The following is a 24,394-nucleotide window of genomic DNA, read 5'->3' on the forward strand; positions in this document are numbered from 1 at the left end:
AAGAAGGATAACACGTATGCAGATGCTTTATCTAACTTGGCATCCTCGGTTGTCATTGAACAAAGAGGAAAATTTTGTTGGAATATAAAGACATCCCAAGCTACAACATCCCACAAATTTTAGCTTGGATCAAAATGAAACATAGATTACTCCAATAATTCGCACGTTATAGGGAGAGGAAAGTCATTTAGACAAGAAAGAGCTCGTAAAGCTATATAATTAATTAAAACAATTTATTTTGTTATACAACTGCTAGGTATACCCTTTTAGAAGGTGTACTATATAGAAAGGGGTATTCACATCCGTTGCTGCGATGCTTATCACTTTCTGAGGCTAAATATGTGATGCGAGAAATTCATGATGTCATTTGTGGCGATCATTTGGGTGGAAGGTTATTGGCGCAGAAAGTTATCAGATATGGTTATTATTGGTTGATAGTACAAAAGGATACTCACTATTTGGTTTGAACTTGTGACTCTTGCCAGAGGTATGCTCAAGTGCAACGACAATCAATAGAGCCTTTACAAATTATATTAAGTCCTTGGCCATTTGCGACCTAGGGAATTGATATCCTCGGTCCATTCCCAATAGCTATAGCTCAAAAGATGTTCATAGTGATGGCTGTAGATTATTTCTCGAAGTGGATCGAAGCTAAAGCTCTGGCGACCAATACAGAAAGGTAAATGGAATCTTTCCTTTGGATATCAATCGTGTGCAAGTTTGGTAAACCACGCTTGATCATAATGAATAACAATATACAGTTTCAGGGAAAATTCAATAATTTTTGCAAGGACCTACAGATTACCTTAACTCAGAGTTATGTAAAAATACCACAAACAAACGGTCAAGTTGAGCTAATGAATAAAAAGATTTTAACAACCTTGAAGAAAAAGGTAGACGATGCTAAGGGTGTTTGGTTGGAGTAATTGGCAAGAATTATATGGGCTCTATGAACTTCACCTCATACATCAATAGGCTCTGAGACTTAACCTCGATCTCATTGATAAAGTCAGAGAAATAATGGAGGTTAAGAATATAGCACGTGCTCAACATGTGGCTCGGTACTATAATTCCAAAGTTAAGGATAAGAAATTCCAAGTGGGTGACCCTTTTGTCAGAAATACTGAAGCTATTTTCCCAGCACCACAACACGGAAAAATAGATCCAAGCTAGGAGGGACATTACAAGGTTATAGAGAATTTAGGTTATGAAGCATACAAATTAGCGAAAATGGGAGGAACTATCTTACTATGAACATGTAATGCTCAACATTTAAAGAAATATTATGTATGAGTTTCTTTCCTTCAATAAAGTACTCTTATTCTAGAATGATAACAACCTAAATCTCTCTGAGTTACCTGATTTAAGATCGCAACCTAAATCTCTCTAAGTTAACATATTTAAGATCACAACTCCCAAACAGCTTGCGGACTTACATTCCCAACTAATGTTTAAAGATTAGTTGATTTAAAATCGTAACCTAAATTTCTCTGAGTTAACATATTTAATATCGCAACTCCCAAATAGCTCACGGACCTACGTTCTCAGATGATATTTAAAGGTTAGCTGATTTAATATCGCAACCTAAATCTCTCTAAGTTAGTTTATTTAAGATCTCAACTCCCAAATAGCTCACGGACCTATGTTACCAGTTGAAGTTTAAAGGTTAGCTGATTTAAGATCGTACCTATATCTCTCTGAGTTAATTTATTTAAGTTCGTAACTCCCAAAAAAATCGTGGACCTACGTTCCCAATTGATGTTTAAAGGTTATTTGATTTAAGACTGGAACCTATATCTCTCTAAGTAGCTGATTTAAGATTGCATCTCCCAAACAACTTGCAGACCTACATTCCCAATATGATGTTTAAAGGTTAGCTGATTTAAGATCGCAACCTATATCTCTTTGAGTTAGCAGAGTTAAACTCACAACTCTGAAACAGCTTGACCTACGTTTCTAGTTAATGTTTAAAAGTTAGTTGAGTTATGCTCACAGCCTTCATTTCTTTGAGTTAGCTGAGCTAAACTCACAACTCCAAAACAACTTGCAAACCAATGCTTCCAACTAATAAATTTTGACACAACTCGCTGACCCACACTCTTAGTTTATGTTTAAAGGTTAAATGAGTTATGCTCACAACCTTCATTTATTTGATTTAAGAAAGTTAAGCTCGCAACTCTGAAACAACTCGTGAATCTGCATTCCTAGCCAATATGTAAAGGTTAATTGAGTTAAGCTCCCAACCCAAGTTATGTAAGACTATTTGAGTCAAAATTGGTTAAGAATCACATAAATAAAGCCATTGGACTGCACTATGTCAATTGAACGCTCATGAAAGCATATTAAGAAATTTGGCTAAGTCTATTTCTTTGTTATTAACAATATCGTTGTGCAACAAGATATTCGTAAAAAGGTATAATGACATAACATTAACAAGTAAACTTAAAAATTTTTCAAAACTCAAAGTTTTCATTTCATATTTCAAAAAAAAAAAGAGTACAATATTACACAAATTAGGGCATATCTGTAATACCCCTACCCGTATCTATTGCCGGAATAGGGTACATTACTGGAGTTTACTGAACATTTTCAGATGATTCTAAGTCATTTATTATTCATATTTTGAAAATAATCATAACGTCTCTCTATTGGGCCCTCGAAGCCCCAAACATACATTAAAAACCAACCGGAATTAAATCGGGATCATAGAAAAAAAAATTCGCAAAATCTTAAATTTTATTTTCATCTAAGTACTTACTATTTCAATGCTCCTTATAATTAAACATGTTACCATTCAATCAATAGCTTGGCACTTGTCTAAGCGTCAAACAACATCATTGTTAGTATACTTGCACATATTTCATCTAAATTCAACATTGATATACTTATTTTCTCGACATATCGCACTAGAGTTTAATAATCGTCTCAACTTACATAATTTCCTTGTACCAACATATCAAAGATAATCATATATGTACATGTCATGAAACATATCATGCTCTTACCATTTCTTCATAAGCATATATCATTCATTTCATTATATCAATATTTCATGCTCCATCATTTCCATATATTTTATGTATATTTATTCGGTAATAGTTTATATCAAACTTTACATAAATTATATTCCATGTACTTATACTTATTTCATTTATCTATCTTCATAATTATTTCATACAACTATTTTGTACATATATTTCCATATTTCCAGTTCTTGTAAACATTTCACACAACCATTTCATATAACCATTCGTCATCTAATACGTATTACCTGAATATCAATTGTTCAATAGATGTCATAGCGTCTCCTATCCACAGTCTTATTTATCTTTGACATAATGCCATAGTGTCTTTCAACTATGGTCTTACTCATTTTCTGTCATGTTGCCATGGTATCTTTCAACCATGGTCTTATTCATTTCATGTCACGTTGCCATGGTATCTTTCAACCATGGTCTTATTCATTTCATATCACATTGCCATGGTATCTTTCAATCATGGTCTTACTCATTTCATATCACGTTGCCATGGTATCTTTCAACCATGGTCTTACACATTTCATATCAGGTTGCCATAGTATCTTTCAACCATGGTCTTACACATTTCATATCAGAGAGCACACTCCCACGAACCTCATCCTTACAGTGGGATTACCAGTCCAGGCTAAATCCCCTGTAATATAAACTCATAGAGTATTGTCGGGATTACCAGTCCAGGCTAAATCCCTTGCAACGATAATTACTCTAATGAGCTTGGTTTAAATTACCAGTCCTGGCTAAATTCAGACCCTAATTCGAATTACCCGTCCGGGCTAAATCTATTTTACACGTATTCTTCCGGAGGGCTATATCAAGATAGGATCACCCGTCCGGGCTAGATCCTTTTTACCGTCAATTCCTTTTTAGAGATCCATCGAATTTTCCTTTCATTCAATCGGGATTTGTTTTCAATTTATATCGAGTATTAGCAATATTTCATCAATTATCATGAATTGAACATTCAAATCATATTTTTATCACATAACCACATTTTTCAAGTGTTTAAAATACAATTCAGGTTACATAAACTTACCTCATTACTTGTTTGTGTTTATAATTTTATTAATCCGATATCTTTTCTTTTCCACGATCAAGTCTTATATTTGAGTCGTCCAGATCTTTATAAATAAATTTGATCATCATTTTCATTCATTTCATATTCTAATGCATTTAATTAATGCTCTAGGAAAAATTACCATTTTGCCCCTAAACTTTTAATTAATGATGATTTTATCCTTAGGGTCAGGAAAATAAAATTCTTGCAATTTAATCCTTATTTCCAGCTATTATTCTCATACATATTGATAACAATCCATGAATTCTATAAAATATCAAAATTTTCAATAATTTCAAAACTTTTCAATTTAATCCCTAAAACATGTTTTCCCCCTATCTTGAACTAAATTAATAATTTCATTCAATTTTGTAATTTAAATAATAAAATTAATCCATTTCACGCAATTTGGTAATTTCTGACATTTTTACAAAATTGCCCATAAAGTTTTACTTTTATTCAATTTAGTCCCTGAGCCTAAAATATGCAAATTAGCCATGCTAAATGAATATTCATATATGTTTTCCTCCTCCTCCATTCCATTCCACATCCTTAATGTATATAACACACTTGTAAGTAACATTATCTATATTTTTTATTATTTACTTTTATGAATATTCAAGTCATCCATCTATGTCATAGTCACTAAATTATTCAGATCCGCTAATTTTCCCTGAAACTAGACTCATATATCTTCTTACCATAAAATTTTTAGAATTTTTGGTTTAGTCAATAAGTACAGCTTTATTCTTTAAATTTACCCATGTTCTCATTGTTCGACGATTCGACCCTCTTCACTAAAAATTAATTATCTCCTCGTACAGAATTCAAATGATGTTTCTGTTTGTTTCTATTGAAAATAGACTCATTTATAATTCTAAACATATAAATTTAAGCTCATAATTATTTTTTTCCAATCTTTTATGATTTTCCAAAGTCAGAACAGGGGAACCCGAAATCATTCTGACCTTGTCTCACAAAATTTATTATATCTCATGATTTACAATTCCATTGCTTACATAATTTCTTCTATAAGAAACTAGACTTAATAAGATTTAATTTCATATTTTATTCATCCTATAATTAGATTTCTATAATTTTTGATGATTTTTCAAAGTTAGACTACTGCTGCTGTCCAAAATTGTTTTAGTACAAGATATTAATTACCATGTTATAACACCCTTATTTTCTTTTTCTACATCATTTCTCATCACTTTCTCTTATTTTCTCTTCATTATCATATCAAGAACATAGGACCTTATGTAAGAAAACTCTACTATAACATTATTTCCATGCTTTGTCAATAATAACAAACTTAAAAACATATTGAAATCTTGATATACTTACCTTGTTCTATTGATACTAATCTTTAACTTGATTTTCTCTTTCCTCCAGCTTCTATTTCTTGAATCCAACTTGATATTTTAACTCCCCATGGTCTCCTTAACATTTTTCTCTCTTGGTAGCTATGGAAATTCTTTTGATTTTTGGGTGAAAATGGTGAATTTCTGGTAAAAGGACCAAATTGCAAAGAAAGTAAAATTTTCTTTCTTTCTCTCTTTCTCTCACGTTAGTGCATGAGAAATATGGATGAGAATTTCTCATCTTTCTTTCTTTATATACTAATAAAATAATAATAAAATATATTATTAAAATATTATTAAAATAATATTTATCTAATTAAATAATTATAAAATATCAAAATATCTCTAGCATATTATTACTTTCTAGATTTCTCTCTCTTCCAATTGACCATTTTGCCCTTCATTATATTTTAAAATTCCATCCTTGAGTCATCATTTAATTTGGTAAAATTGTAGTTTAGTCCCTCATAGTTATTCATCTATTCAATTTGGTCCTAATTCATCCATTTTCCTTAGTTTCTAGATCATTCCACCCTTAAAATATTTACACTATTGGTCCTTCAAATTTTCATATTTACACTTTAACCCCTCAAATTTTGAGTATTTATTCTTGTACAACAAAACTTTTCTCACTTTTACAATTTAGTCCTTTCTTGAATTAATATATCATAATATACTTCCCAATATTGACATAACTTAAAATTTCTCTTTTTGTCACTTTATTTCCTTATTTTACTATATCACGGATAATATTTTACTGTAAAAATTTTCGGAATATTACAATATCCCTAGCCCCTTCAGGGTTACTTGAGGCTTTGTTCTCTCTTATGTTTCTTTCACTAGCTTTACTGTTCTCATCTTCATCGGTAAGAGAAACATTAGTTTCAGTTGGATCTTCGTCCAAGTAAAAATCTTTAGAATTTTTCCATTTGGACGAGAACTCTTCCTACGCAGCTCTAGAAGAGAAGCGAACATCAAATCCCAATTGATCACTGACAACGTCGTAGAAAGTATCAAAATAAACTCTGTGTGCATCAAAAGGGCCATCAGTAACTTGAATATGAAACAAGATATTGGCATTCAGCTCATGCAGGAAGTTGTTAAAATTTTGAAGAGTTTCCTTCTTAAAATCTTCCAAATCCTCAATGCGCCTCTGTTCGAAGCTCGCCATTGCAGCCTTTTGCTCTTCAACTATTTTGCTTACAGTGGCCTTATGTTCTTCAACCAACTTCTTCATAGCAACATCTATGCTCTCTTTTTTTTTTTTTTTTGCTCTTTCAACTAAGAAAACTTCTCTACCTTGCCCTCAGTGATCACCAGATGTTCAGCTGGGTCCTTATTCTTCCCCCACAGGTCTTGGTTTTCTTCATTTAGTTTGGAATGGAGCTTGCGGGCTTTTTTTAAAGCTCGCATAACATTCTGGTAGGAATTATTGAACTCCATTTTGTTGCTTCAGCTCTATTTATACCTTCTCTGAGACCCAAGCCAACCATATTATCCTCAGCCAAAAGAACTTATAAGGACAGAGCTAGTTCTTACAGAGAAGACTTCTTCACACCATTAAATGAACCAGCCGAACACATATGCTCCTTAGCTGCTTCTGGCAGAAAAATCTTCAAATGGTTGGTGACATCCTTGGGACTATAAAGGAATTCTTTCATGCTCACATGCTCCCTCCAAGGGAATAGTTCGCTAATATTACCACCTATCGTAACAAATTTTACAGGTGCACCAGCTACACCATGCACAATGATAGTGCTAAAAGTCCTTTATTTGAAGGCTCCTCAGTGGTTAGGGGATAAAAAGATGGATCAACAGAGGGTGTGTTAATAGGAACAATAGGTGATGAACTTACATGGACAACAGTAGGTGAGCTTGCATGAGAAACAGAAGGTGAGCTCATAATAGGAAACCACGATAGTAGAAGGTCTAGTGTGGTCTGTCATTTTTATCCAATGTTGTTCTAATATTGCACTGTCTTCTTCTTCCTCATTGCTTAGCACAACATTAGCAGCCCATGTATTAGTCATGCACTTCTTACGCATATCCAGCATCACGTCCATGTATTCATTGATTTCGTGTGACAAACTAGTAGACTCATCCGAACTATCTTTAGTGTTACGAGCTGTGCCTGCATCACCAACAATTTTAAGATCAGTAGTAGCAGTAAGCAAGCTAGGGTTCGCACCACTATCCACATATGGCGAAGGCAGTGAGAACCAAATACTAGGCTTCATTTTACAGTAATTATAAAAGTATTTTGTTTGTTCTTCTTTGTATCCAAGCAGTATTAGTCCTAAGTCATCTTTAGCCCCATGTGGCCACGTGAACCTCTTAGGCTACCTTCCAACAACATCAACTATTTCATTATTATCACTTGGTTTCCATCCATTAAGGCTAAATTTTTCTAGAAAAAATTGGAATACATTCATCATGCTCAAGACATCTTCCAAATTTAGAACACGGTTCTTGTGAAGCCTCTCAAATTACGCCGAACCCCCTCCCGTTGTAATGTTTCACTGAATTAAGCACACATCCTTACTCGACGAGGACCACTTAGTAGGAAAATAGAAGCCATCAGCGAGCTTACACTTCACTTGAATATAATTACTCCGATTCAAACAAAGATTGGAACACTTATTGGAGATGATAGATTTCACGTCTTCGTGAGGGGTGAAATAATATAGACCTGATAACTTTCATCAGTTGTGGGCGTTTAGTTGGCATAGACGTTGAAAAGTAGTGAGCAGTGGTACCTCATCCTGTTGACAACAATCGATAAAGTAGGCCACTGCAATCCACTAAGAGAACCCGGATAATTAGCTAGGGGCGATCCTATAATACTCGAATAAATGGCAAAAGAAACAGTATAGAGGCAAGTGACACTTCCACATTAACAAAATCAATGGCACTTTCACAATATTTGTACACATACCGTATATTTATTTCATCCATTTCAAGATAATGTCATTCATATTTCACAACCATTTCTCTGTCTGTTGATAACTAATCAATCTTCAACTCTGATGCTCATGAATGTAGAATGTAAACTAATAATGTTTTACATCCTTTATAGACCATTCTCTGAGTAAAAATCATAGATATAACATTTATAACACAATCAATTTTGTCTAACTCAACAGTAATTAACTCGTTAAATCTGATATCTCAAATCGATTCATTTCTAATTACAATATACATTATCATCATGTAGAGTCAACCAACCCATACTCAGTATTACCGATTAATATTTCTAGGACAGAAGTCTTTTTTTTGGCTTGAATGACATAAGTTCTAGTATTACTACCTTGTCCTAGTTGTATACCTCCTTGAAAGACGGATGTCTGTGAAACAACTTGATTTTAAAAAATTTTGATTTCTTTGATCAACCTTTCACGAAATATTCGGTAGATCCACATCAAAAACAGGCTCCAGTCATAACTCGATATGCATCCCTGTAGAACTTTCCACCATGATTACAACAATTTATCAACATTACGAATATTGCAATACTAATTACCGGTGTCTACTAACCATTTTGTCTCGACTTATTTCTTATGATGAATCCAGACAATATAACACTGCGGCTAAGAGTACCTCAGTTTCTTGGAGAGTGGAGTTGCAGACAATTTAGATATATTTCTTTTACAAGAGTCACAAAATTTTATTTCAATCTTTTTGTTACTGTCATGGATCTCTTCCATTTACTGCGCTCGATTAGACAACATTAAAAATTCCCCATATTTTTATTACTTCAACCAACATTTTAATTATATCAAACAATCCATCTTCAAAACAAGCACACATCTCATTATTCAATTGGTACAATCTCACAAGTATACTAGCTAAACTATTCAAACTCTTGTTCATACTTGACTTAGACTTGTTTTCCTATTTCAACTCGAGAAAACTCTTTCTTTTTTATTCCAAGTATCATTTATTGACATAATACTTTCTATATTTAGTTCAAAAAAAAATCCAATTAACTTTCTTTTTTGACACAATAACTAATAATGTACTACTGCTGATACACTTCGTCTTTATAATAATACTGCATATATTAAGTACTCATCAAATGAACATACCAATTCATCAGATATTCTCTGAATATTTTCTAACTCGAATTTAGCCCTAACTAAATCGTCATATGTTTTTTCTTCTAAACTCATCGGCCCCACATTTATGAATCTTATCCATGGGAAATCTATATACTCCTACAGAAGTGGAACTTTGAGGACCACAAGGTGCCAGGCTAAGCATAGTAGGGAATGGAGGTTGTGAAGCCACAAGATTAATTTATAAAAATTTCATTAATACAATGACCCATTAATTCAAAAGAACATTTTTTTACCTTATTTTTGGACATTTGCAGAACTTGCACACTAAATACTCGCTCATTGTTCGGGACTCGTGACATTACTTTTGATTTAATTAATAACGACATGATTAAAATTGACCAACATATTTTAAATCAAAGAAAATAGTGTTAGACTAGATAAAAAGCATCACACTATCACTTGTGTTTGTGGCATGTATTTCTAAACTCAACACATGCTACATTCAGCCCTAAAATTGACTAAACCTGTAGTTCTGATACCACTAAATGTAACACCTCATACCCAATCCGATTGCCGAACCCGAGCGACGAGATGCTACGAATAAATTTGGAGCAATCACATGTAATTTAAAACATTTAATGATCATATAAAAATCATATTAATTATTAAAAAATGAAAACGAGATTAAATTGAGCTTTAAAATACAATATATTAGATTTGGGCATGAAAAATGACCAAACTGTAAAATTTTTAAAACTTGAACTACATATCGATACCAAGGAAATAAGTATCGATTTTTTTGGTGATAGGTATCAATACCAAAGTCGATATTGATACCATTTTGGCATTTTGTAATTTGAAAACACTGTTCATTTGGTCAAGTATCGATACAGTGTTTCTTGGTATGGATACTTTTATCCTGATGGTCAAAAATCACAAGTTTGAAAGTTCATTTCATGCCAAAATCTATATCTTAATTCATGGATACAAATAGGTACACATATGACCTGTATAAAACTCACTCAATCTATTACAAACATGTCATGATTCAACCATGATTTATTAACCATCTTACCTATTATAATTAATACAAGCAATTTAAGTAAAAATGCAATCATCATATGAAACTTATTTCATCATCAATAAGGTTCCAAATACTAAATTAACAAAACCACTCATTCATGCTACTTAACAAAGACAAATATACTTACTTCTAGAACCACAAGTTACCAATACTAAATGACCATTACCATATCAATTCACAAGTAAGATATCAAAACCAAAACATGCCTACTGTTCAAATGACAGAAAATACATGCAAACCAAATAAGATCAACATGATAATTCTACTATTTACTCCATATTCATCACAAGATCAACATGAAACACAAGCTTACCTCATATACCAATATTCACTTATTTTACATAGTTAACTAAAATATTAAATTTTACAACTTCAAAACCCTGTATACATGCCACAAACTGAAATAACCCGAGTGAAAAATACCGAAATAGAAGCTTGATAATGTGAGCCTTGAAATTGATCCGTCTGACCAGTTCTGCAAAACGAAAACTACAAAAAACAATAAATATAACTGAGTAAGCTTATATAGCTTAGTAAGTTCATAATTACTTAAACAAAATTCTTACCTTAGTTTACAATTAAGTAAACAAATATAACTAATTTAATACGTATTTTCTGTCAAGACATTTATAATAATAAGGTGAGTGTTTCACATATCATTTGTATAATCTCTCAATCATTCAATACAATATATTTGTGTATCATTCAATTAGGAAAAATTAACCATATACATCGATTAACCAATTGATCATGTCAACTCATATTCATATTCCATTTCTTTTATACACACAACTTTGTCACTAATATTGCATTTAGTAGATAAGAGTTTCATAAATATAACTATAAACTTTCCAGTTGTTTTGATATTTTTTGAACAACTCTTAAACACATAATTATTAATTATTCAAATTCATCACTTAACATTTCAATATTCATATAAACATATCATCTCCAAATAATTCATGAATTCAATACATATATATATTCAACATATGTCCCGATGAACTATAATAAATAGATACAGATACAGATACATGGGTAACTACACCACACCATAATTCTCGTAAGAGCTCAAACTACAACAGGCCAGAGCACCGAAGTGCAAAGCCTGTAGGCATCATATAATCAGTATCAATACATCTCTCCACCACACCAATATAACGCGGTAATTCAAAAAAAATGCTAGATTCTGATATAATCAATAATATCTCTGTACCATCACATATACTCATACAGTGTGCAAATAACCCTATTGGCATGACAATCGTATACTAATCATTTACTACATTCAAACGGGCATTGAAACTGAATTCATCACATTAAAAAAATTAAAGGCACTTCCACAATATATGTACACATACCGTATATTTATTTCATCCATTTCGAGATAATGCCATTCATATTTCACAACCATTTCTCAATTTTCGAATAGTATACTTTTAACTTATAGATAATTATATACAGTTCATAATTAAAATTTATTACTAAATATTCAATCAATACAATTTATAATTAAACGAATAAAAATAAATTAATTTATAAACATATAAAATTATTCAATAATTCTATGAACTTACTTAAATTATACATTCAGTTGACTCGCAAAGACAAATCTGTAAATTTCTCTTTTCCCCTGTTAACCTTCTGACAATTCAATTTTTGATCTATATAATGATTAAATTCAGTATATCAAATTCAAATACATCTTCCAACTCATTTTATGCATATGACCTTCAAATTTTTTATTATTTATACATTTCCCTAAAATTTTACATTTATCACAATTTAGTCCCTAAACCCGAAATTCCAAATTGAACAAAATTTAATAATTTTCCTTACTAGTCGAATTTCTTTCTAGACTAGTACAATCCATAATTATTCACAATTCACAAAATTTCCATGTAAATTGCAGTATTTTATCAATTTAATCTTTTAACTAAAAACTAACAAAAAAACTCTTTACAAATTAATTTAAATCAACAACCATGACTACAAATTCACCATTTAACATAAAAAAATAACTAAGATTCATTAATAGTAAAATTCAAAATCCTTAATAATATTAAAACTGGAGGTATGGGTTAGCTGAACCTAGTTGCAACGATCTCAAAAACATAAAAATTACTAAAAATGGGTCAAAAATTCTTACCATGCAAGTGTGCTAAACCGTTGCCGAACCTTAAGCTTCTTTAATACAGGAAAGTGGTTTTTTTTTCAGTGGTAAACCATGAGAAAGATGTTGTTTTATTTATTAATTCATTTCTTATGTTCTTATGTTCTTATTATTAATATTATATTAACTTTAAAACAAAATTTATATAAAGAAAATGTTTAAAATAAACCCATTAACCGTCCACTAAAATAAAAATGGTTTATTTTCCATATAAATCCTTCCTCGTTCACTAATTAATCCATTTAATCAATAAAATTCAATAATAACTAACTTTTACATCTTTTATAAATTAGTCCTTTTTAATTAATTAACTAATTCAACAATAAAATTTCTAAATCGAACTTTCACATGCTAATATAATAGGTCCATAATTATTTAATAAAAATGTTTATAGACTCAATTTTCATAAACGAGGTCTCGATATCTCATTTTTCGAAACCACTTGATTTTCGAAACAACCACTTATACCTAACTATTTATTCAGTTAACTAGAATTCACCAAATCAAAACTCAAATCAAATTATAATTGACTCGTATGAATTAAATGATAACTAAAACGGACTCACTCGTCGGATTTGTGGTTCCGAAACCACTGTTTTCGACACTATTAAAATCGGCTTGTTACAATTTCAACATAAAATACTATAGTTAGAAGTACTAAAGGTTGCAATCCAATACATAATATAATGGTAAATTCTACATGAGGAAGGTCTTGTGCAAATTGCACTAGGTTTAAAATGGAGAGAATCATGAGTAGGAGGCATAAAGGCAAAGGTGGTGGAAAAGGTACAAGTAGAGGAAGGGTAAGAAGAGGTGACTAAGATGATTGAATTTTGCAGACATAATTGTTATTTTGTATGAAGGTAATGAAATGTTTATTTATGTTATCCAAGTAAGCCAGAATAAGCCATATAAAGTTTTCATAAATATTGGAAAGAATTCAACAACAATAGAGCAATCATTAAGTGAACAATATAACACATTGTGCATAAAAAAAACATCATGCTTACATTAGTGTAAATTCATGATAAGAGAATATGATGATTGCTAACTTTAACAATATAACACATCACTCATTCAAATAGTGTAAATTTATGATTTAAAAAAAAAACCATCATGTTTTAATTAGAAGTTCTTACACCTATTAAAATTATATCACATCAAACATTATGTTTTAAAAGTTAACAATAACAAATGCAAACAAGACACTAAATATCATCTTGTTAGCTTATGATAGTATTTAAAACATTGCGAAATGATCTGCTAATGGTTTCTCTATACCTATTAAAGTGATGCTTGATAACTCAGTTTTTAAGATGATTAGAAATGATATGTAAGAACATTGCCACTTGCTCATCAACAAGCATGTTCTTTGACGACTTCAATCCTCCTAAAGTTTGAAACATCTCACATAGTTTTAAAAAAGTAATTCTATTCATCCTAACTTGTTCAATACAAGTCTTGTCACTAGCATGAACAAGTCTTTTCACATAATCTCGTTGTGCATAAAAATCTAAAATATATTATCTAATCCTTGGTCTATAAGTATGTAGGCTAGAGACAACATCCAACGTAACTAAGAACTAACTCGCAACTGTACACATTTGCAACCATACTATCAATGCAAAACGCCTCTCACTTTGTACTATTAAAAGCAAATGAGTCATTACTGCAAGATATTAAAGTGGTAGGCATCTTCATATCACGTTATAAATTAATCTCAAAATAGAATGTGATGCATATATTTTCAAAGCACATAACGTAAAGCTAAAAAGAATAACTAATTTTTGATGTACTATATTATGCTTTTCAATATAATTTACAAGCTTATTTACTGAATTACTTATTCTCAAATATAAATTATCAAACTACCTTGTTAATCACTTTATAATTTGATAGATTATATTTTGGTTAATCCAATCTTATTTTATCTCAATATTTAATCAAAAGGAAAACAATGCAAAAGAATTGGAAAATTTTATGTCGTTCTTTAATTGTTCAACCTTATGTAATATTATGCAATCAAACTCCTAATACAAGAGTCTCCATTTGCTGTTACCTGATTTTACTTGTTCATCATCAATATGAACGAAAAACATGAAACTAATAAAACTAAAAATGAACACATAACATTACATAAGGTTGAACAATTAAAGCATACTCATTTAGCATATGACTAAACAAAATAACTCAAACAAGTAGTGCAAACATGCAACAAATGATAAAATGTGGGAAAAAAGACAATTTAGGAAATGGTTTAAGGTATATCACCCTAGAAATGCAAGTTCTTTAAGATTACATAGTTAAAAAATGACCAACAATGGTATTAAACAACAACACTATTTACTGTTAATAGCAATAATATATTATCAAATAGTTAAAAAGCATTAATAAGAAAAAGTTTCCTTTAATCATATATAGGCTTTATTAGTTGATATCAGTCAATAAGAACATGACAAGTGGCATATTCTTATTGGATGTCATACACTTTGGGGATGAAATGAGAAAAAATTGATAGTTTAGTTTAAGGACTAATATGGAATTTGGAGTATTGTTCAGGGGCCAAGTTACTAATAAATCCTATTATATATACACATTACATTCATTGATCACAGTCGAATTCAAAAAGCAGTATTTCATAAACTATAAAATGAACACATAATTCAATAAGCAATTCTCTCTTTTTTTTTTCTTTTTTTTGTCTTTCATTTTGCCTGTTTTCTTTATGGTTTTGAGTTTGTTATGATAGTGGTTGTTGAGATGATCCTAAAACAATGTATTCTAAGAATCCTAACAATTAAAATATATATAAGTTCATAAAAAAAAACATTTTCATTGCTTAATTGAGCCATTTAGTTGGCATTCATTACTAATATCTCTCTCTCTCTCTCTCTCTCTCTCTCTCTCTCTCTCTCTCCCCTATAAACCACTTTTAAACTCAAACTCAACAATCCATCTATATTGGAAAAGTTGTAAATTTGTTGAGGTATTTTTGAAAATTATGAAATTAACGTTCTATGAAAAATGATTTGAAGTTGTTTGCACCCCTAACACCTTATGCCTCAATTTGTTAGTGCATTTTTTCAGAAATTATTTTGAGATTTTAGCCATTATTGGGTGATATTAAAAATGAAGACAGAGAGGTTTCTAGACTGATGAAGGTTGATAAAATTTATTATTTATTTGTTTCCTTTATGCTAAGATTTTTGTAATAAATAGAAAAGAGTTAACTAAGCAATGAAAATATTTTTTATTATATGAAAATTTTGGGCTCAATTAAGATATCAATTTAGGGGAAAAAAACCAAAGCAGAACTCACAAGTCAAATGTCCTCAAAAGAACTATAAATAAAGATGATACATTTGTTGGGCTCAGTTTTAAAAATCTAGAAATACAAATCAAGACCATGAAATTATAAAAAAAAAGGGTCTTTTTCTTTAAATTATTGCAGTATGAAGATAGAAAATTTAACAAAAATAGGCAGAAAGGTTTGTAGGGGAACAAAAATTGACAGAGAGGAAAATGAAAGGAACAATGGAAGAGAAAAAATATTTACCTGAAGGAGGCTATAATGAAGGGGAGGAGTGCTATGCCGGAGCCTAAGGAAGCAAGGGAGTGACTGTTAAGTTGAGTGAGAGCGTTTTTGAGGTGAGAAAGTGAGGAGAGTAAAATAGATTTCTTAAGCACCGAATCAACCATTTAGTAGGGGTGGGGAGGAGGCAGAATAGAAATGAGTAAATTTCCCTACATATGTGTATGTGTGTGGACATTATAAATTTAGAATACATATGTGTGTTTCAAGATAATATATAACAAATAATGAAATGTGTGGTTTAAAACTAATTAATCATAATAATACATGAAATATATACGATATTAAAATAAAAATTAAATTGTGCATATTAAAAAATGTATAAAAACCATTAAAATAAAGTTTTAGATGAGTGATAAATTTAAGATTTTACCAATTCAATTGGCATGGATTTAAATATTATAATATGTATATTTTTCTTGATTTTTGTGAAAATGAAAAGTGTAACACCACCTACCCGTATCCGTCTCCGGAATAGAGTACGAGGCATTATCGAGAAGCACGAAACACTTACAGATAATTTAAATACATTTTCATAACAATTTGTTTCGATTTCATACTATTTCATATTTAAGCTTTATTCACCAAAGTATTTGAAATATCATCTTTATGCAAATAGCACACATGAGGTACATAATTTCATAATTATGAATGAACACATTTATCAAACATATTCCATGTTTTTATATATATCATAGTTTCATATTTCCATGTATCAATTACCATCACTTCCTCGTATTTCAGACAAATACGTGAAACAATTCATAAATATGCAATTCATTAACTCTTCCTACCAATCATGATTTAAATTGCCAAATCACTTATTGAGCCCAATTTCAATGTTCACTAAAATCTATCATATAAATTTGGATGTACTTATTCATCAATAAATTCCATGTACAAATATCATCATCTCATATTTCCATATACATTTACTTTCTACATTTATGAATTCAAATAGCATATACAAGACATACCAATGTATTTCAAGTACATTTTCATGATATTTCATTTCGAACTCAGATTATTTCATACTAGAAGTTTTCTCATTAACTCATTTGGAATACCAATTCATACGGATAATACACTCAAGGCGTAGAAATATATAATCACAAATGAACTCGTTGATCAACCAAGTTTTATGCTCATGTCTCATCAACTCGTATTTCCTTATGTCGCATAATTCCATGTAATACTTACCAAACTTCTTCAAATTAGTGAACATCTTACGGAATTGAGTACTTCGTTTTCTCGATGCCATAGTTCAACTATGGTCTTACACATCTTCACATAATGATGTCATAGCCCAGCTATGGTCTTACACATATTCATATATCGATGCCATAGCCCAGCTATGGTCTTACACGTAATCACATATCACATATCGATGGCATAGCCCAGCTATGGTCTTACACGAATCACATATCTCACTAATGCCATATCCCAGATATGGTCTTATACAGTAGCATATATCACACCGATGCCATATCCCAGATATGGTCTTGTACGGAAATCACTTGTCACTTGTAGCCGGTACTACCACTTGTCACTTATTAGGTAGCCGGAGTTACCACTTTTCACTGATCAGGTAGCTGAAGCTACCACTTATCACTTTCACTTTTCCTTGATCAGAAGTGTAGCCGAAGCTATCACTTATCACTTTCACTTTTCCTTGATCAGATAAGTGTAGCCGAAGCTATCACTTATCACTTGTTGCCATGGTCCAACCATGGTCTTTTCCTTCAATTCATCTTGTCACTGAACTGAAATGCTCAATTTGATCATTTATTCAATTTTTATGCTTTTACATTATTCACGATTTTATCATCAATACATATGAAATAACATATCATGAAATTCATAAAATTAACAAATAATCACTAAAATTTTAGTCATATAAACTCACAAGTTCAATTTTTGTATCATAATGATAATCATAATTTCATAATAAATATTCCAAATAAATCATTATATCATTTCTAATTCAACACTTATCAATTATAATCGGGCATGTGATCAAATTATACACGAGTCATTCATATATATATGTATATTTTTCCTCCTCCTCCTCTCCATCCACATCCTTAGTATAAACAACACACTTGTAGGTAACATTATCCATAATTTTCACTATCTACTTATGTGAATATTCAAGCTACCCATCTGTGTCATAGTCACTAAATTATTTTTATCTTGAGTTACAGGACTCCAAATTAAGATCCATAAATTTTCTCAGAAACTAGACTCATATGTCTTCTTACCATAAAAATTTCATAATTTTTGGTTGGGCCAATTAATACAGTTTATTCATTGAAGTCTCCCCTGTTCTGCTGTCTGACAGTTCCGACCCTTATTCACTAAAAATTAATTATCTTCTCGTACAGGATTCGAATGATGTCCGAATTTGTTTCTATTGAAAATAGACTCATTCAGGATTCTAAACATATAAATTTAATCCCATAATTATTTTTATCAAATTTTTTTATGATTTTACAAAGTCAGAATAGGGGAACCCAAAATCATTCTGACATTATCTCACAAAATTCATCATATCTCATGATTTACAATTCCATTGCTTACATCATTTCTTCTATAAGAAACTAGACTCAATAAGCTTTAATTTCATATTTTATTCATCCTATAATTCCATTTCTAAAATTTTTGGTGATTTTTCAAAGTTAGACTACTGCTGCTGTCCAAAACAGTTTTAGTGCAAAATGTTGATTTCCATTTTGCCCCAAATTTCACAATTCATACAATTCAGTCCTTGCTCAATTAACCCCTCAATTAAGATAATTTTCTCAATTAATACTTTTTCTAGACATTATAAGTTATTTCATAACTATTGAAATTCATAATTTCCACATAAAACTCTAACTTCAAACTCTTTTACAATTAGGTCCCAAACATTCACTTTCTATTTAATTCTTTCAAAAAAATCAGCATATAAACAATTTGAAGCCCTAATTCCATGCCAAATCATCATATACTTCCAGCACATATTCATATCAACTTTCAATTTCTTTCATAGAATCAAAAACTAATGAATTCAACAAGTGGACCTAGTTGTAAAAGTCATAAAAACACAAAAATTTCAAGAAATAATCAAGAATTGAACTCACTTGAAGTAAAAATATGAAAAACCAGCTTAAGGGAACTCTTCCATGGAGTTTTTTCTGATGAGAATGCAGAAAAATAAAGAGAAATCTAGATTATTCCACTTTAGTCCTAGCTTTATTAAGTAAATTTTACAAATTTTCAATTTTTCCCTTAATTCTCCTTATTTTCTTGCTGATTTCATGCTCTTGCCGTCCAGCCCAAATAGACCTTGGGTTTATTTTCCTTTTAAACCCTCTTTCTTTTATCATTTAAGCTATTTAATCATTTCCCACAATTTTGCATTTGATACAATTTAGTCCTTTTTGTTCAATTAACTATCAGAACTTTAAAATTTCTTGACTGAAACTTTAATACTAACTTATTAACACTCCATAAATATTTATAAAAATATTTATGGCTCAATTTAAAATTCCGAGGTCTCGATACCTCGTTTTCGATTCTAATTATTTTAGTATTTATTTTAGTACACTATTCACTATTTCAAAATTTTTCCTAACTTCACATTTAACTTATACTCACTAAATTAATAATATTTCCTACTCATTTGTCGGATTTAGTGATCTCGAATCACCGTTCGACACCAATTGAAAAATTAATTATGTTAAAAAAGACCAAAGTACATTCGAATAGTATGATTTATTTTAATTATAGAAGGATATTTTTGTAATTTTCTAATCAATTTGGTACCCGATTAACTCGTGACACTAAGTCATGAACTATATATAAATAATTATATATTATATATTAATATAAATATCATATTTAAAATTTTACTATAATATTTAGTGAAGATTAAATTAAAAAGTTTGAAAAAATTGGAGAAATAAATGAACTGAAATTCAAATATGAATGAAATCCAGTGTTCAGAAAGAGTAGACATGAAGAAGGCAAGAGAATATGCCTAATAATTCTCATCTTCTATGTTTAGAAAAGGAAAATGGTTGCATCTAGCGATGACCATTCCTGATCTTGTATTCCAATCTTTCCAGTATGCTAAAATAACGAAATCGCCATGACTTATTGAACAACAAAGGACCCATCACAACCCAAAATCCCACAACAAATCCAAAAGCCATGCTTGCATAAAACCATAACCAATCCACTTCCAAGCCATCACCTTCATTATTCTCGTTATTATTATGGTCACCGGAGGTTGTGGCATCTGTGCTGCAAATCTCCAACAATGGAGGCCCGCATAGATGATTCCCGTCATAGCTGGAAATGTCGAAGCTTTGGAGTTGAGTGCTTGAAGGAATTTTTCCAGTCAGGTTGTTTTCTGACAAGTTCAAGTAACTCAAGAATGTTAAAGCTGACATGCTTGGAGGGATCTCACCTCTAAGTTGGTTCCTTGATAAGTCAATAGATTCTAGCAACCTCAGATTGCCTATGTTCTTGGGAATTCTTCCTTTCAATTGGTTGTTCGATAAGTTCAAGAACCGCAAGCCCAAAAGATCAGTCATCCCTGCTGGGATCTCACCAGCTAAGTTATTGTCTGAAAGGTCCATGCTTGTTACTAGTTGAAGAGTGCTACTGTATTCAAGCAATATTCCTTTGATCATCAGTAATAGGGTTTCCAAGGAGGTCCCAAAATGACCAAAAGCATAAGAAATTGGGTTACTTGAGTTCTGATTTGCTGCCATGGCGCTCAAGTTCATGAAACATTTTGGTATCGTCCCTGAGAGATTGTTGTGTGCGAGGTCCAAGATTGTCAAGTAACTCAAAGAACACAAATTATCAGGAATCTGACCTTGAAACCTATTTGAACCAAGGCTGATGATAATGGAATCTGAGAGTTTCTCACCAATCCAACCAGGAATATTTCCCACAAAATGGTTTTCACCGAGGTCAATAGCTAATAAACTGGTGCAATTCTGCAGTGATGAGGGCAAAACTCCAGAAAGGTTGTTCTTGCGGAGGTGCAACGACTGAAGAAGGTTCAATGATCCCATGGAGCTTGGAATAACACCAGATAGACTATTGTTTTCCAAATCTACCGAAACCATGTTTGGCCAATTCATCCAGCAATCAGGAATTTCTCCTGATAGATGATTGTCTGCCAAGTGAAGAGTTTCCAACCAGTAGGGTTCCTCCATTTTGCAACACAGCAGGTTAGAAATAGGTCCTGAAAACAAGTTACTTGAAAGATCTAGTGTGTTTACCTTGGAGTATAAACAAGGTAAAGGACCATCAAAGTGATTGAAACTAAGATCCACATATACAAGATCAGCAACAGGAGAAGTTCCAATGCGATGAGGAAGTTCCCCATAGATTTGATTGTGAGAAAGATTCAAGGAAAAATATATGGTTGACAAATTCCAAAACCAGTTGGGAATGGTATCTATGATTCCTGTAACAGAAATATCCAAATAAACAAAATCCCTTTGGGATCTAAGCCAGGAGGGGAATTTTTGACCTAAATGCCATGATGACAAAGCCATTACCCCGAGTTGAAATGGGGGAACCCATTCAGGACTTGCTTCCAAAACTAAAGGATTTCCAGATGCTTGAAATAAGCGCAACCTGGTGAGATTAGCAAAGTGAACTTCAGAAACCACACCTTCTAACATATTGTGACTCAACCATAGTTTTTCCATTTTCCAAAGTTGTCCTATTGATTCAGGTAAAGTCCCATTCACTCGATTTTGAGATAGGTCCAATGTCCTCAATGATGCAAGCAATCCTAGTGAAGCTGGTATTGAACCAGAAATTGAGTTCCTGGATAGGGAAAGGTCTGCCAGGTTTTTGAATAGTAGAATCCGATCAGTCAAATGGCCAAAAATTTCACAACTATCCAGATATAAAGACTCTAATCCGTTTAACAGGCATCCTGGTGATGATAAAGCTTGTAAGATTTCTGATAAGGCTCGACTCAAATGGAGACCTGAGAGTTTGATCTTCTTCAAACTGCAAAGACTTCCCATGGAGTTTGGAACAGCACCTGTAAGTTCATTGTCTGACAGGTCAAGTGTAGTGAGAGAGGTTAAGTTCTGAAAGCCATTTGAGATGGAACCATGGAAATAGTTGGACCCAAGGTTTAGAAATTCAAGACTTGTCAAACCATAAAGCCAAGAGGGTATTGCAGATTTAAAATTGTTCCAATATAAATTGAGGTATCTAAGAGAGCTCAAGCTTCGGAGACCGTGGGGGAGTTGGCCTTGGAAATTGTTATGGCTGAGATCAAGGGATAACAAAGAGTTGAGCTTAAAAATCCACCCAGGAATCAAAGGGTTACTAAAGGAATTGGAAGAGAGATCAAGTATGGACAGAGATGAGAAATTAACATCAGCTTGTAGAGGAAGACGATGAAGTTGGCAACCTGATAAGTGAATCTCTACCAAAGAAGGGAGTGTATTTGTCACCTGAAACCAGTCAGAGGCTTTGCTGAGATCTACACTGCTAAGATCAAGGTGTTTCAGCTTCACAAGATGGGAAAGCCATTGAAGGTTTTCAGCATACACAAGTGATGAAAAATCATGGAGATCAAGAACATGCAGATTTGTGAGATTACCAAGTTGGGGTGGAACCACTCCCCCAAATCCTGCTGCAGATAGATTCAGATATCTTAGCGTGTGCATGGAACCAAGGAACTCGGGAATTTGTATTCCTCCAAAATTACTGCCACTTAAATCCAAGTACCTCAAATGCTTTAAATCCAACAAAGAAGGATTGATCTTTCCTGAAAACCACATCTTTGCATAAGCCTCACTTGGAATATAAAATCCGTTGTAGGGATCTAAAGGATTCCGCAGGCGAAGCTGAATAACATTGCCAGTTAAGTTATCACAAATAACTCCACTCCAATTGCAACAGTTGAGGTTAGTGCCCCAAGAGGCAAGTCGACCTGAAGGATCTATAAGATCTTGCTTCAGTTTCAACAGAGCTTGTCTCTCAACTTCAGGGCAACTCACATTCCGGTTCGCAGCGCAAACGTATTCGAACGTAGATGTTTCAATGAGGAGAGCTAAGAAAATGGATGTCACAACAACTTTCATGGAACCAGCCATGATCATGGTTCATAAAACAAAAAGTCCCCAGCCCAGAATGTATCCAAAATTCAACAACAGATGAAAATCAACTGTGGAACATAGCATTATATAACCAAATGTAAAATCCAAACCACACACTTGACGTACGTCAGCATAGCCAACTTTGATAACAATGCCCTTGGAAGAAGAGGGTTTTTGGTCAACATTTTTATTCTTTTTAATTTTAATTTCTCTGTCAGATGAATTTTTTAGTATCATGATATGCCACGTACTAGGCTTGTTGATTGCTAGCAGGATTTTCAGTCTTCACAGAATATTTTAATCAAATGACAAATTCAACGCAATGCTGCTTTCTAAGAAATTCCTGTCCAATTTCTTATTTCGTCTTTCAGAGTTTGTCCTTGCTATTGCTAGCTTGAATCGAGCTTTCATATCTCAACATTTTCAACTCAGATAGATCCCAAACTTACTACAACTTCCTTTATGCAATATGTCATTGTGTCCAAGTTCAACTCCAATTCAAAATGATTTACAACTATAATCAAGTTTGAGAGAAATAGATTAGACAAATCTAAAAGAGAGAAGGGTGTGATGAAATAGGGCCAATTATCATAATGTTTGACAAATATATTTGATAACTGAGAACAACACAGGGAGATGTATGGATAAGGCTTATAGATGAAATGCAATGAATGCGAGCCCTTCTATGTTGCTTTGCTGAACCACCAAATTCCTGATCTTGATGGACTAAACGGTATCCAAATTAACAGGCCGATTTACGTATATATTAACAATGGGCATTACAATATGCGCTACAGGTCCTATAAGACTGATCTCCAATAATATTTTAAATATAATCAAGTTTGTAATGAGTGGGTAGTCTTTATATCATTCATGTTTGTTTTATAGTCTATGTTTAGGGTTT

The 24,394-nt window shown here is 32.0% G+C and overlaps 1 protein-coding gene across 1 annotated transcript; it reads right to left on the reverse strand.

Moving 5' to 3' along the window:
* Positions 1–20,356: 20,356 nt before the first annotated feature.
* On the reverse strand, positions 20,357–23,663 carry LOC108482626 (receptor-like protein EIX2). The gene has a single exon (XM_017785751.2). It carries the CDS (start codon positions 23,491–23,493, stop codon positions 20,431–20,433), a length of 3,063 nt encoding a protein of 1,020 aa, XP_017641240.1. The 5' UTR covers positions 23,494–23,663; the 3' UTR covers positions 20,357–20,430.
* Between the last annotated feature and the right edge of the window lie 731 nt (positions 23,664–24,394).

This window comes from Gossypium arboreum, chromosome 1, assembly GCF_025698485.1.
Source record: "Gossypium arboreum isolate Shixiya-1 chromosome 1, ASM2569848v2, whole genome shotgun sequence".
In the NCBI taxonomy this organism is placed as follows: Eukaryota; Viridiplantae; Streptophyta; class Magnoliopsida; order Malvales; family Malvaceae; genus Gossypium; species Gossypium arboreum.

What these genes read in the sequence shown, in the direction of transcription:
- LOC108482626 (XM_017785751.2), bottom strand. Translation starts at nt 23,493, where the DNA reads ATGATCATGGCTGGTTCCATGAAAGTTGTTGTGACATCCATTTTCTTA.